This window comes from Ruditapes philippinarum, unplaced genomic scaffold (genome assembly GCF_026571515.1).
Source record: "Ruditapes philippinarum isolate M1 unplaced genomic scaffold, ASM2657151v2 ctg7620_1_1_1_1, whole genome shotgun sequence".
NCBI lineage: Eukaryota > Metazoa > Mollusca > Bivalvia > Venerida > Veneridae > Ruditapes > Ruditapes philippinarum.
In genome coordinates this window covers 94,214-110,402 of record NW_026856749.1, presented here as the reverse complement: position 1 = coordinate 110,402, position 16,189 = coordinate 94,214, and the positions used below count along the sequence as shown (strand labels likewise).

General features: G+C 33.4%; 1 protein-coding gene across 1 annotated transcript; it reads left to right on the top strand.

Moving 5' to 3' along the window:
• The first annotated feature begins 10,988 nt into the window (after positions 1-10,988).
• LOC132747600 (uncharacterized) lies at positions 10,989-12,632 on the top strand. The gene has a single exon (XM_060737020.1). It carries the CDS (start codon positions 10,989-10,991, stop codon positions 12,630-12,632), a length of 1,644 nt encoding a protein of 547 aa, XP_060593003.1.
• Positions 12,633-16,189: the final 3,557 nt, after the last annotated feature.

The window sequence follows — 16,189 nt, the reverse complement described above, 5'->3', positions numbered from 1 at the left end:
CCCGGAAGTATACCTAGCTGACTTGTATACACGATCTTAGGGCCTGAATCGCGGACATTGAAGGTCAGGTCCTCGGCCCTAGACGGGGAGATAATCACCATTATTATAACTACAGATAACCTTTGTATAAATACGTGCTTAACTACACATATCAATTAATAAAAATCATTGTTCGAATAAAGTCTCTTAAAAAAATGCAAACGGCTTGATTATATTTTTAATTAGTAATAAAAACTGACTAAATATTAATATATTATTTTTAATGTGTTTTTCTATAAACATTCCAAATAAAAGAAAAATACATAAGTTAATAAGATATAATTGAAAAACCGACTGACTAATTGACTCTCTATAATACTATAAATAAGACAATTAATTTATTACTTTAAATTTGTTTCTTTATAAAATTCTTAACATATAACAAAATATGTGAAATTTATTTTCAATTTAATTCGATATTATGACTCTGTCAAATAATGTTTCTATATAAAATAATAATAAGGACATTTACTGTAAAATAATTCAATAAATATCTGCGTAAAAACTGACTTAATATTAATATATTATTTTTAATGTGTTTTTCTATAAACATTCCAAATAAAAAAAATACATTAGTAATAAGATATAATTGAAACCCGACTGACTAATTGACTCTCTATAATACTATAAATAAGACAATTTATTACTTTAAATTTGTTTCTTTATAAAAAATTTAACATATAACAAAATATATGAAATTTATTTTCAATTTAATTCGATATTATGACTGTCAAATAATGTTTCTATATAAAATAATAATAAGGACATTTACTGTAAAAAAATTTTTAATAAATATCTGCGTAAAATACATACATACGATGTTGACTCCTCGGCGGTCCGAATCCAAATGACACAAATCATCAGTGTATTATTTCTAAATGCTCTGATCACGAGTGTAAAGTCGCCACAATGTATGGCGTGTGTTAATTTTAGGGACGGAAACACTAACAATGGCCTATTGAAATGTTAAAGTTAATCCCTTTAAAGTAGCCACTTGGTCTGGCGTATGTTTATTTAGGACGGATATGCGGACAATGCTCCATTCAACTGTCAGTGTTTACCCGTCTAAAGTAAAAAGCGGGTAATTAATTATTTATTGAAGTGTCAGTTTACCACTGGGGCATAATTTTAAAACTCATTTTGGAAAAAGAAACGTTTTAAAACTGATCATCACGAATGTGCAAAATTATAAAAAAAAAAAAACTATCATAACCGAACAAAAATACAACAGAAAAAGCGTTTTTCGTCTTTTGTGCAACATTTTACAATATACATTTTGATTTTTTTCGCATCAAATGATAGACCTGACAGAATGCTTCAAAATAAACCCTAGGTTCTCGATTCGATTTTTAACCGTTATCGAGTTATGGCCCATTAGTGGTTTTTAAACCATTTTTTTTAAAGTTCATAAAACCTTTAGATTTATATGCCGTTTGAAAGATCTCTGCCAGTAGATACAGAAAATGTATTATTATATAGATCTATCTTTTTACTGTTTCTGAGATAGGAGAGTTTCAATATGGCAGACAAAATCACTCATGCGGAAAAACGCGCATAAATTTTTCGTTTATGAACGAAACATAGTCATGTTTGTTATTAAATTGAAGGTCTTGATGAGTACATTCTGACGCTGGCGATAGTAAAGTTCATACTGGAAGTCAAAATCACTCATGCGTAAAAAATATATATTTTGGTTACTAGAGCAGCCGAATCCGATATGATTTTTAATTGTTGACTACCAATTGAAAGAACAGTTCATTACCTTTTATTTACACCCCCATTGTCGATTCGATTTTCAGCCGTTTTTTGAGTTATGACGCAAGAGCGATTTTAAACCCTAAATTGCGAAAGTCATTAAAAACGTTACAACTGTTTACCAATCGATTTGTCTCGTCGCGCTGATTAAGAAATTAATATAGTTTTATGGGTTTTTTTTTTTTATCTTTTTACCGTTTTTTTTTGAGTAATTTTTCGAGTTTAAAAAAAAAATTCACCGGAAGTGACGTCACAGAAATTTTCAAAATCGATTTCTTCGTTATTACTTGACCGATATATACGTGTTTGGTATCGTTTGGAAAGGCATTTTACCCACACCTGTTACCTGACGCTATTCAAAAAGCCATTGGACCGGAAACTGAAATCACTGAAGCGTAAAAAAAGTGTTTTCTGTACCAGCCTGGACCGATCTAAGGCGTTTTTGGTATCAAATGAAATGTCTTCAAGCCGCTCTTTTATGAATAAGGACTTAAAAATCGAAATTAAAATCACTCATGCGTAAAAATCATTAAAATAACTAAAATAAGCTTACCCCCAAGTCTTTTACTCCTCGCAATCTAAATCGGAAATGAATGAATCGCTACGGTTAATCGTAATAAATGGAATAAAAGAAGCGTTCTGATTGGTCACTGATAAGACAGTACTTGCACATTTTCATTAGTCTAACTGCAACATGATTGGACTAAACAGAGAGAGGCGGGGACTAGTTGTCTTGTATTTACGGGGGCAATAGCAGTAGCATAAGGCTATATTATGGGAATAAAATAAAAACAAAACACATGGTATTTTATATTTTATTTCATACAGAACATTGTTTTTAAACTAGTGATTTATACTTGTTTTGTCACTTCTTTTTTTCTAATTAGTTTCTTCATTTTAGACACTACTGAACGATCATTGTGCTTCTTCTGATATGGATCAAATTTCTTTGACGATGTTTTTTCAAAGTCTTTCCCTGATATCGTTTTTTATGACATAGTATGCGCAGTAGAGGCCGCACACATTAGACGAAAGTTGTTGTAGTTGGCCGTAATTTCTGAGATATTTCTTGTTAAGTATCTTCTCAAATCCCACGCCATTAGCTATTTCTGGACTATTTCCAACCGAGTCGAAATATTCGTAAGGTCCGTGTCTAGGAAAATAGAAGGCTACCCAATGTTTTCCCGGTCCGTTACTCGTATCTAGACTGTGTTTGAAATCACAAATCTTCCGTTTTGTTTACGAATTTCATCAGCCGCACACACTGTCACTGGGGTATCTTTTCAATATATTTTCTAGCTGGTAATTATCCATTTTTAGAAAGTTGAAACCGGAGTCCAGTCAATATCCGTTTTACGCTTCTTAGGCGCCAACGTTTCGTATATTGGAATCACGTAATCGTTTTACTTCCGACTTTGCCATTTCAACCGCTTGTGTTACTGGGCTAACCATGTATTAACCCCACAGGCTTGTGCATTTTTGAAGCTTTCTCTTTCTGTTTCTTTTAAGCTTTTTTCTCCGTTCTTTTGAGCTTCGTTTCTAGTGTCAACGGAGCCCCTTCTACGCAAAAATTACCGCTACCTATAATGTACCGGCCTCTATGATTCGGGTGTCACGTAACCGTCTCTCAAATCTTTTTTAAATGCTGATACCATTTATCGGGTCATTTTAATTACGGCACCCATTTTTGTTGTTTTGTGATCGTTACACCTCTATGGAACCCATGAGTTGGTCTGTTTTGAAAGTAAAGGGAGCAAAGATCATTCTTACGGTATTTTTATTCTCCATTCTGATATGTGATCTTCATTGTCATCATCTTTTATTATTCTCACCATTAAAATTCCTTGATGTCGTGATTGGGCCATAACATCTCAAACCGGTCTTTTTCTAAGTTTAATGGCTTGTCGGATAGATTCTTCAATGGTCATGTTTGTGCTGATGTCTAAGTTTCTTCGCTGACTGGAGAATTTTTGCTGAGTGAGTGGGGTCCTCTTGTAATGCGTAAAAGGTCAATCAGAAAACTGGCATAAATTTTGTCTCATCTTTCTTTCTCAAATGTGGCAACGCATCATTGGCAGTGCGAGCATAAGCCTCATCAAAAGAGTACTCTTGATCTATGTAATTGTTTAGCCCGTCTTTAAATTGTTTTTTTACAAAGACCTGTCGTAAAGGCTTTCTGAAATTCTTTATCCCCATATGTCATGACGTTTGCGTTTTTCTTCTGAGCTTTCCCTTTTATACGCTTACCAGGAAGGGTTTTCACCGTAAAGAAAGACTTTCTTTCATTCCATTTTTCGTCTCCGATCTATTCCATCTCCTTCCTCCATAATCATCATTCAACATCTATTCATTTAAAAGTATTGTCAGGACAAGTTTTCTTCTCAATAATTCTCATTTTCGGAATCATCCGCAGGCTGTCTTTCCTGTGTCCTTGACTTTCAAAAATGTTTTGTTTCGCGTGCAAATTTAACGGTCATTGTTCTGGAGTAGAGGATTTCAAGTCTACCAACTAGAATAACCGTGCGGTCTTTCGATGTGCGGCTCGTTCGAAGCGTTTAATAAAGATGTTATAATAGGGAGGAAGGAAATTATATTCTCCCTCCGCAACGTAGCCACCTGTGTATCTGTCAATCTAGGGTTAAATTGAATAATACTGATCCTGCGTATTCAACCGCCCGAATATCTCTGCAGTTTTTCCTTGAGGAAATAAATTTTGAGTTAAGAACCCGGGTAGAAATTTTCCCGTTGATAAGTTTGACTGCCTTTTGGAAAAAGATCAAGCCAATTTCTTTGATCGCATTATTGGCTTCTGTCCATTAAAATCGTCAAAAAAAATCAAGTTCCTTTTTCGGGGTTTTAATATACTTTTGCTATTCAAGTTAGTCGGGGATACCTCGTACAAATTCTATCCAGGGTATTTCTTAGTTGAAGTTCATCGTACCAGCAGGGCTGCCCATTCTGCCCGTAACACAATTTGGGATGCGCTCTTGGTGGCCCGGATTTACTAGATCGGAAAAAAAGCGGGGTTTTTCCATTCATTTTTTCCATTTCCCCACTAGCCCGGAGACGACCAGGGAAAAAAGGGGGTTGTTAAAAATTCACCCTTTTTTTGAAGTGTCCCTATAAAGTGATTTGTTTGCGATAAAAAATCACATTTAAAAAGTGCCCACCCACCCCCAAATGTCCCATAATTTGATGTCTAAACCCAAACGCCCACGTCTTGAAAAAGATTTGCCCCAAACAAAACCACTGATTCTTTAATTAAAAAGTGGTCAAAAAAGGTCCCTTTTTGCGTTTTTCCATTTATTGTTTATATCATCCTTCTTACGCTTTTTAGACAGTTTTCTTTTTTGTGTGGCGCGGGTGGGAGGTGGGGGCCCCCCCGGGGGCCGGGGCGGCGGCGGGGGGCGGCGGGCGGGGGCGGTTGGGGTTTAAATTAATTCATTAATCACTCCGACGGGGGTGAGCTTTTTAAGTATTTTTTAATTTGTTTTTTTAACGCATGGTGTTTTTTAAATTTTCGATTTTTGTCCGTATTCATAAAAGCGGTTTTGGAGACATTTCATTTGTCCCAAACACCCCCTTAATCGGCCCCGGGCGTGGTACAGAAAACATTTTTTTTAAACCTTTCAGTAATTTAAATTTTCCGGTCCAAGGGCCCTTTTTTAAATTTTGGTCGGGGTAAAGGTTTTGGAAAAATGTTTTCCCAAACCCGATCCAAACACGTTTTATATCGGTAAAAGAAAATTTAAAGAAGAAATCGATTTTAAATTTCTTGTAAGTCCCCTTCCCCGGTAAATTTTAAAAACTCAAATTACTCAAAAACGGTAAAAAAATAACCCAAAAAAACTATTTTTATTTTCTTAAAATCAGCGCGACGAGAAAAATCGATTGGTAAACAGTTTGTAACGTTTTAAATGACTTTCGCGCAATTTAGGGTTTTAAAATTCGCTCTTTGCGTCATTAACTCAAAAACGGCTGAAAATCGAATCGACAATGGGGGTGTAAATAAAAGGTAATGAACTGTTCTTTCAATTTTGGTAGTCAACAATTAAAAATCATATCGGATTCGGCTGCTCTAGTAACCAAAATATATATTTTTTACGCATGAGTGATTTTGACTTCCAGTAATGAACTTTGACTATCGCCAGCGTCAGAATGTACTCATCAAGACCTTCAATTTAATAACAAACATGACTATGTTCGTTCATAAACGAAAAATTTATGCGCGTTTTTCCGCATGAGTGATTTTGTCTTCGCCATATTGAAACTTCTCCTATCTCAGAAACAGTAAAAGAGTATAGATCTATATAATAATACATTTTCTGTATCTACTGGCAGAGATCTTTCAAACGGCATATAAATCTAAAGGTTTTATGAACTTTAAAAAAATGTTTAAAAACCACTAATGGGCCATAACTCGATAACGGTTAAAAAATCGAATCGAGAACCTAGGGTTTATTTTGAAGCATTCTGTCAGGTCTATCATTTTGATGCGAAAAAAATCAAAATGTATATTGTTAAAATGTTGCACAAAAGACGAAAAACGCTTTTTCTGTTGTATTTTTTGTTCGGTTATGATAGTTTTTTTTTTTTTATAATTTTGCACATTCGTGATGATCAGTTTTTAAAACGTTTCTTTTTCCAAAATGGAGTTTAAAATTATGCCCCAGTGGTAAACTGACACTTCAATAAATAATTAATTACCCGCTTTATACTTTAGACGGGTAAACACTGACAGTTGAATGGAGCATTGTCCGCATATCCGTCCCTAAATAAACATACGCCAGACCAAGTGGCTACTTTAAAGGGATTAACTTTAACATTTCAATAGGCCATTGTTAGTGTTTCCGTCCCTAAAATTAACACACGCCATACATTGTGGCGACTTTACACTCGTGATCAGAGCATTTAGAAATAATACACTGATGATGTGTCATTTGGATTCGGACCGCCGAGGAGTCAACATCGTATGTATGTATTTTACGCAGATATTTATTAAAAATTTTTTTACAGTAAATGTCCTTATTATTATTTTATATAGAAACATTATTTGACAGTCATAATATCGAATTAAATTGAAAATAAATTTCATATATTTTGTTATTATGTTAAATTTTTATAAAAGAAACAAATTTAAAGTAATAATTGTCTTATTTATATAGTATTTATAGAGAGTCAATTAGTCAGTCGGGTTTCAATTATATCTTATTACTAATGTATTTTTTTTTATTTGGAATGTTTATAGAAAAAACACATTAAAAAAATATATTAATATTAAGTCAGTTTTTACGCAGATATTTATTGAATTATTTTACAGTAAATGTCCTTATTATTATTTTATATAGAAACATTATTTGACAGAGTCATAATATCGAATTAAATTGAAAAAAATTTCACATATTTTGTTATATGTTAAGAATTTTATAAGAAACAATTTAAAGTAATAAATTAATTGTCTTATTTATAGTATTATAGAGAGTCAATTAGTCAGTCGGTTTTCAATTATATATCTTATTACTTATGTATTTTCTTTATTTGGAATGTTTATAGAAAAACACATTAAAAATAATATATTAATATTTAGTCAGTTTTTTATTACTAATTAAAAATATAATCAAGCCGTTTGCATTTTTTAAAGAGACTTTTATTCGAACAATGATTTTATTAATTGATATGTGTAGTTAAGCACGTATTTATACAAAGGTTATCTGTAGTTATAATAATGGTGATTATCTCCCCGTCTAGGGCCGAGGACCTGACCTTCAATGTCCGCGATTCAGGCCCTAAGATCGTGTATACAAGTCAGCTAGGTATACTTCCGGGAGATATTATTTCTATTTATAACGTAATAATGTCATTCTTAAAAAAGAATCCAAAATGGCCGCCACACGTCTGTTATTCAACACGGCCGCCGTGCATGTGTAGTAAGGTCATTTCTTCTATGCAAATGAGTTACTATTTATAGAAAACAAAATGGCCGCAGCGCATGCGCATTCGTGGCCCTAAAGAGACGCATATACTACTTATAACAGAAAACTAAAAGCAAAAATATGTTTTATGCTTTTTTAATTTAAGATAAAAGTTGCAATTTTAAGCTGATACATACAATTTTAGTAAATTCTGCAAGGTTAAATAATTTTCATAAATTAAACAAAATAAAACATAAAATAAGTTAATTACAAAACAAAAAGTATTACAAAAACAATGACATAAATGAAACTAAGAAAACATGTACAAATATTAAAGAACAAAACAATGTATGCATATTTCTATCAAAGTTTGCCTTATCAAATAAATTAATGAAAATATTATAATTTTAAGAAAAGTTAAAAGATTGTGATAATAATGTTTCAAACAATTAATGACTGATTTTCAGTATTTTAACTATATTTCTACAGCATTTCTAAAACATTAGTGCCATTTTGCATATTTTGACCTCCTTTGATAATTGTCAGTAATGTATAAATTGCTGCCTTTTAGTTACTTCACAAAGTTATACTTTTAGATATCCATGAGAATTAGCACGAATTTTGAGGTGTGATTCTTTAAGATATGACCTTCTTTCAGCACCCCTCGTCTGTCCGGAGGATATGGTAGCGTTTGTAGCGTCCAATAGCGTGTGTGTGACATCATTTTCACTGAAAAAAAAAGAAATTTATGAAACATGTAAAAATAACAAGCAAAAAATGTTTTCATGTTATCTAAACTTAATGAACAATTTTGCCAACTTTTTATAGAGAGCTTTAACAAAAATTAAAAGTAAACATAAATACTGAACATTTAAAAAGCCGCTTTTAAACTCCAGTTTAGTATGGATTAAAGTATGTAATAGAATTTACAAAAATCTTACTTTCATATGTTTCTTTTTACATATTCATGTGTTTCCGTCCCTCGGACCTTTGAGAGCATGTCCAACACTTTAACTACCTGAAAAGAAAATTATATTCTAACTAATGTATATATTCTACGTTTGAAATAGAACAGTTACGCAAGTCTTCAATATTTCATAGTTTTAAATTAAAGATTTAATGCCGAAATGTCTGGAACCTAAACGTCTTGGGTTATTTGGGACCGGAACGTTTTGGGTTATTTGGGACCGAAACGTCTTGGTCCGAAATGCTCGAAATAGTACAAATTCATTCTCAATTCTCAGATTTTAACTGACAAAAACATCACAGTTTAAGAAAAATATGAAAACTAAGCATTCTCTTTGGTAGTACTGAAAGGCATATTATAAACTCTTCACAAGCAGAGTTAAACATGTCAATTTTAAAAAGATTTATTATTAGACTTTATCGCGAATTTGTGTGATATTTTACTTCAGCTGTTCAAATAACGATAATTAAATTTAAGAGTGCTTGCAATCATGCAATTATTTATCAAATACAAAGTAGAAATAAATCTAAATAAATTGAACTGACCTTTTTGTTCAAGAAAATCTATAATATTCACTTTATCAATGCATCCCGATTCCTGACCGACAGCCAAAACGTAACGCCTACGAATTTGAATTTCCATCCACGTGACTTTAGATTCGAATTATAGGTTAATTATGTTTTCTTTCCCTTTACTGTCACTATGATTAAATGTTAAAGCACCATTAAAAAACTCGTGATTTTGATACATATAATGTACCGCAGATGATAAAATTATAACGTTAAATGATTGGAACTTGTAAACAGATCTGTGGCTATAAATAGATTTCATAAGAATAACACATGTAACTTGCCTATATACAGCGCAACCTATAAGTTTTATTAGGTTGCAGCGCCGCGATCTTGGTCTGTATTTATATAAGAACACTTCATATGTAATCCAAATAACATTTGAAAAAAAGTTTAAATGATTACAACAGCGAATAAGGATTATTTTTTGTTATTTTTTTTCCTACCGTCAGGACACCGACCAGAACCTGACGTTAGTACGACGTCAAAAAGAAACGTCTATTAGACATCGGTATTTTAACGTCAGATTTACGTCGTTTTTTGGTCGCCGACGTCGTTACCAAAATCTAACATTAATCCGACGTTATTTTAACGTCATGTGTTTGCTGGGGTTACTCTCAACAGACTGAATCATACTAAAGCAAGAGTTGTCAATAGAAATCGTGCTCGACTTTTCTCAGTCACAAGCGCCTGGATAATGTAGGAAAAGTGCCATAATTATGATCCCTCATGAATCCGTCAATCTGCGAGATTCTGAATTATTATTATCAAGACTGTACTCAACGGAAGTAAATTGATACAGTATACATAAAAGTTCCAGGGATGACTGGCTAGATAAACAAAAATGTATCTAATCTACATATAAGGCAGAATTTCATAAAAGGGTTATTGGAATTCATAAGGCACATAAACATAAACTTCAATTAATTTTTAACAACGGTAAAAAAAACCAACATTGGGCAAATTGTATTAAGTGATTATCAGCCTATGAATCTGATCATATGTTCAAAGGTCGCAGGTCTTGTTTATTTCACAACAATTTCAAAAAAAAACACACATTGGTATCCTTATATTATTCAAAAAGTATTTTCTCCTATGTCAACTGTACCAGAACCTAAAGGATGGGAGGTCGCATAGCATATTCTGTTACAGTCATTTTTGACCGTAATAGCTATTACCGTTGGTTTTAATTACAGTAGTTATATGGGGAAGTTGGCAATTACTTTTTAATTACTGAATAAAACCAGATTATTCTGTAAAAACCATTTTTGTTAAACTATCAAATCTGTTAAAAGTATCAACTCAATCAAATCATGGCCTAAATCCCTTACCAAAGTTTAGTTTACAATTATTGGAAAACATTGACAAGTACATTACTTTTAAGACGTTGAAATAATATGAATTTACAACCATTTTATACGTGATATATCATTTTTACGTTTAAACATGAAAACTTGTCTGGTTCCCGGACTTTCTCGTAGATAACAGCGAGTAAACAGAAGTCCAGTCTAAACAGAACAAGGAAGTTGTGATTGTTTCTAAGGAGAGGGTTTATTTGTCGAGCCTTAACAAAGTAAATACTTCGCTTAAAAGTGTTTCTTACAATCGGATAAATATAAAAGTACCATAAAACATTTACTATGTTTGTGAATTTCCTATTAAACGCTAATGGAAATGAGGGGAATCTGGATTTAAAAAGAAAAAAGTCAATGGTTTATAGGTAATCGACTTTGATAGAAATTTCAAATGGCAACCTGTAAAGATTTAAGCAGATCTGTGGTAGCAGCATCTGATGAATTAAGGGATATTTACTGTGAACCATGTCTAGATGGTGGTAAGCAAATCGAAGCCGAGGGATTCTGTGTGGACTGTGGGGAATATTTATGTGGAGAATGTTACAGAATTCATACAAGGTTCAAAGCTTTTAAACACCATGTGCTTAAAGATAAGGGTCAGATGCCACTTGATTCACTGAAATCTCATGCTCATGATGTTTGTGTAGAGAGATGTGGCAACCATCCAACCAAAATTGTGGAATATTTTTGTAGATCGTGTAACATGCTTGGTTGTAGTGCCTGTATAACTGTCAGTCACCGTCAGTGTGAGAATGTCGACCATATACCTGATATCGCCAAGGACCTTAACTCGAGTGAAGAATTCAAAACATTTTTAAGCAAATTGGAAAGCAACTTTGGATACATTGATCAATACATAAGCAAGATTCAATTAAATACAAATATATCTGATGATATAACGAAACAGGGAAAGGCAGAGTTAAGAAAACAACGTAATGAAATAAACAAATATTTTGATCAATTAGAGGCTGATGTGGATAGACGAATGAGAGACATTGACAAATCTAATAGAAAATCTTTACAAGCTGCTAGTGGCACTGCTGACTCGATTAATGATGTTCTTACCAGGATAAAAACCAGTATAAGATCAAAAAAGGAAGCGAATCAAAATTGTGAACTTTTTATAACAATGAAACAGTCAAAAGAAAGCTTCGATAAAATAAACAAACAATATGAGAAGTTAAGCCAGGAAAGTAGAATACAACCGTTTTTTCTTACTCCTACGAAACAAAAACAAAATACGATAGAAATTGGCAGACTAAGAAAAGCAAACTTTGTATCAAAAATTGACATTGGTGAAGATATTGGTGCGAGCTGGATAAACGGAATGGTCATAATTCAAAATCATTTTCTTGCACTTCTTGAAAGCAATTCCAGAACAGTTTATGTTTTTGATACACGGAATACACAAGTAGTAGATCAAATTAACTTACAATGTAGGTTAGCTTGGGAAATAACTAATGTAAATACTGATCAACTGGCTGTGTTAATTACTGGCCCTGATTGCCAAATTCAGTTACTGTCAGTGGACCAGTCAGGTAAGATAAGTAAACATATGGAGATAAAATTAAATAAAAAATATCATTGCATCAGTCCATTTCTTTTCAAAAGTGGAAAGTTCTTTATGATAGACCAGCAGAACATGATAATATTTGATATGGGTGGAAACCATGTAAAAACGCTTCCGACACGCTGTGCTACGGATATTTGCACTGGTATTGCAATCAGCCCGGATGAAAAAGTCATATATCTTACGGAACCAACTGAAAACAACGTGACATCTTTGACATTAGATGGCAAAGTTAACGCAGTCTATAGAGATAGATACATGTCAAAACCAGAACAAATAACAGTAGACAATGAAGGCTACATTTATGTTTGTTGTGAGGACAATATATACCAGTTGTCCGGAGATCTAAGCTATGGACACATACTTATTGACGATAGGGGTATGACCATAACGTATTGTAATAGTAATCATAGACTTTATTTGGTATACGTAAATGATGTTAACGTATATAAAATTGACAGTTGAAAGAAGAAATATATAATGAAGAATATTTGGAAAGAAAAAACGGAATAAAAAACAATGTATATAAATAGTTTCAAATAGCATATAATCTATAAAATAATAGACTGATAAATTGAAAATTAAGACTTGTTAATTCATATATGCTTATCCGATAAAAGTTACTAAAACTTCACCTTTGTGGTTTTTTCCTGTTATCTTGTTATATTCACAATTGTTAGTCATTGTCTTATTTGCTTAAGTTTTTTTAACGTTTAGAAAACTTATGATTATAACACCAAGACGAATACTACTGTTTTTGGCAAATATCATAAGTCATGTTAAGATTAATAATTTTAACTGTGGCAAAATTAATCTAGCTGTTCTGTTTGTCTAATACAACATTCAAGTGTTGCCAGATCGAGACTTTTTTGTTTCTCCAGGACACATCTCTATATATGGCAAAATTAATATTGTTTTTCGCCATGTGGTTCTGAAGAAGCAGATGTTTAGGTTTTCACTGTAATACCTCTGTTAAAGAAGAGGACAAAGTTGACCCTGATATCGCTCAAACGATTGTAAAGGCTCTTAATGACAGGGACCAATTAATATTGTAAACTATGAATGAAAAGTAAATATAAAGTCTAGTCTTCAAACTGATATCACAAAGTTCATATATACATCTGGAATACTAGTAGTGCATTTTTAAAAACGTCACTGAATGCTATTGCTAAGGGAAATCAACAGTTACTATAGAAGTCACTGTTTGCTATACAAATTCAATGATTGCTTTGGTAGTCAGTGGTTGTTATGAAAGTCACTGATAGATTCACCCGTTGCTATGGGAAATAAATGTTTTCTTATGCAAGTCACTGGCTGCCATGTATAAAGTCAATGCTTACTAAGGAAGTCACTACTCTTTTTTATGTATTTTTTTTGTCATGAAGTTAATATTAGCCGTGAAAAGTCAATGTTTGTTATGAAATACAATTGTTCCTATGGAAAGCCATTGGTTGCCATGTAAAGTCAGTGGTTGCTAGGGAAAGTCTATAATTGCTGTTAAAATACAATAGTTCCAATAAGAAGAAGATAAATGCTTTTGAAGTCTTTGGAAATCACTTTTTGTAAAAGAAAGCCAGATTTCACTGGTTGCTCAGGTTTGCCAATGATTGTAGAAATTACAGCTTGCTTAGTAAAGAATTGGTTGCTTTGGAAGTCACTGGTTTCTATGGAAAGTCAATGGTTGCTATGAAAGTCACTAGTTGCTATGGAAAGTCTGTGGAATTGACTGTTTCATATGTAAAAAGTCAATAGTTGTTACGAAAGTAACTTTTTAAAATCAATAATTGCTATGAAATATGATTCAACAGAAAGACAATTAATGATGTGCAAGTCAATGGTTGCTATTGAAATGCAATGGTTACTTTGGAGAGTATTTGTTGCTATAGAAAGTCAGTGGTTGCTTTGAATTCCACTTGTTGCTAAGGATAGTAATGTTTGTAAAATTACAGGATGCTAAGTTAAGTAAATGGTTATTATGGAAAGCCATTTTTTCTAGAAAGTCAAAGGTTGCTTTGACAGTCACTGGTTGCTTTGTTTGTTTGTTTGGATTTTACGTCACACCGACACAGTATATGCCATATGGCGACGTTCCAGCTTTACTGGTGAAGGAAGACCTCAGGTACTCTTCCGTGCATTATTTTAGGCACGAACGGTCACCTGAGTAGAACCACCAACGTTCCGTACGCTAGCTGGATAGCTTCATCACATGAAAGAATCCAAAGTCCCTGTCGGGATTCGAACCCACAGCGGTGAGGGGCAAGTGGTTTGAAGTCAACGACCTTAACCACTCGGCCACGGACGCCCTTGTCACTGGTTGCTCCGGAAAATAAATGGTTGTTGTGAAAGTCACCGCCTGCTTTGGGACTCGGAACTTGCTATGGAAAGTCAATGGTTGCTATGGAAGTCACTGGCTGCTGAGGAAGCCACTGCTTTCTTTGCAAAGTCAATGGTTGTTATATCAGTAACTGGTTCCTACGGAAGGTCAATGGATGCTACGGAAAATTAATGGTTGCTAAGTTAAGTCCATTGTTATTATAGGAAGTCAAAGTTTGCAAGTCTTCATGGTTAAAGTTTTATGTTTTACATACATGTAAAAGCAAAATGTGGGACCAATTTAGACCAAATAGGGCTATAATTTGAACAAACTCGATAGAGGTTCGTTGGGCAAAGCTTCGTGCCAATGTCATCTGCTTAAGCTTTCATAGATTCAAGGAAAATTTCTTCTTTTTTTGCAAATGGCATATTACGACCCATTTAATTTGAACGTTTCACACCAAATATCTCAGCTCTAACTCAAGGTTTCAGAGAAGAATGTTTTTCTTTCGGTTACCATGTCAACCGGAGTTCTGTATATAAATGAATTCTGAAAGAGATTCATGCCGGGGTCATTCCTTCTCAGTTTTAAAAATAAATAGCCCAATTGGTATAGGAGGCGATGCTGTTTTAAGAAAATGTTTGGCGCCATTAACGGTGCACGACGGATGCAGAGTGATTTTAAGCACTTTTCGTCAGGTGAGCTAATATGTCCCCCAATGTCAGCCCCAATTCGAAAAAGTGAGTCATGATTCGAGTAAATTAGGTCTATAAGGTTATTCTGCAGATATTATGTAGATGGAGTTTTTCTTTTGAAGTTTTCTCTACAAATCTCTTAATCATAAAAATATATGCTTCAGTAGCGAGATCAGGGACCAAGATTTGAACACATGTCTTAGAGGTTCTTAATGTAATGCACCAATCAAACCCCATGCAGTTCTGAAGATGTTTTAAAAATGTCCCAAAATATCTGATATAAACTTATGTGCCCCCGAGACAAGTTCAATAGGGCCCCAAAAGCCATGATTAGGCTTTCCTATTACTTCTTTTACTTGCATTGACGACTTGATTTATGCATGGAATTATATCCCTTGAAAAACTTTGAAAGTCTTTCACCAAAAAACAAAATCTCCCAAATTTTGTTGGAATCGGACTTATTAAATTTTACAGACGGTGTTCATAAATAGCTTTCAATAAAATCCCATGCTGCATTATTGAAAAAGAACTTAATAATAATGAAATAAGTACTGTAAATATCATGTTAGAAAAGTAATGGTTCTTAAAGAGATAAGTTGCAGGTAAAAACTGCACTTACCATGATAACGGATGTATTAAAGATAAACTATAAGTTCAATTATCTAAGTGGACCTGGACTTTCAACATATTGACGTAGGTCTTGCACATGAAATATACTGTACTAATCTTAGACATGTGTACCAATAACTTAAAACACACGCACACGCACACATGCACGCACGCACGCACGCACACACACACACACACACACACACACAAATTTATGGCCCTAAACATTCAGACCTAACATTTATGGGAAATACTCTAAGTTATATACCCCGCTGGACTATGACGCAATTCATCAACTTCTTCTGAAGGTCGTGTGAACCAAATGATTTTGAAATTTAAACATTATCCAAAACTGCGCTGAAGAATCAATGAGAAATATACCAGGCCTAAACCCTTGCAGTAAC

Coding starts and splice junctions, on each gene's coding strand:
- LOC132747600 (XM_060737020.1), top strand. CDS start 10,989: ATGGCAACCTGTAAAGATTTAAGCAGATCTGTGGTAGCAGCATCTGAT.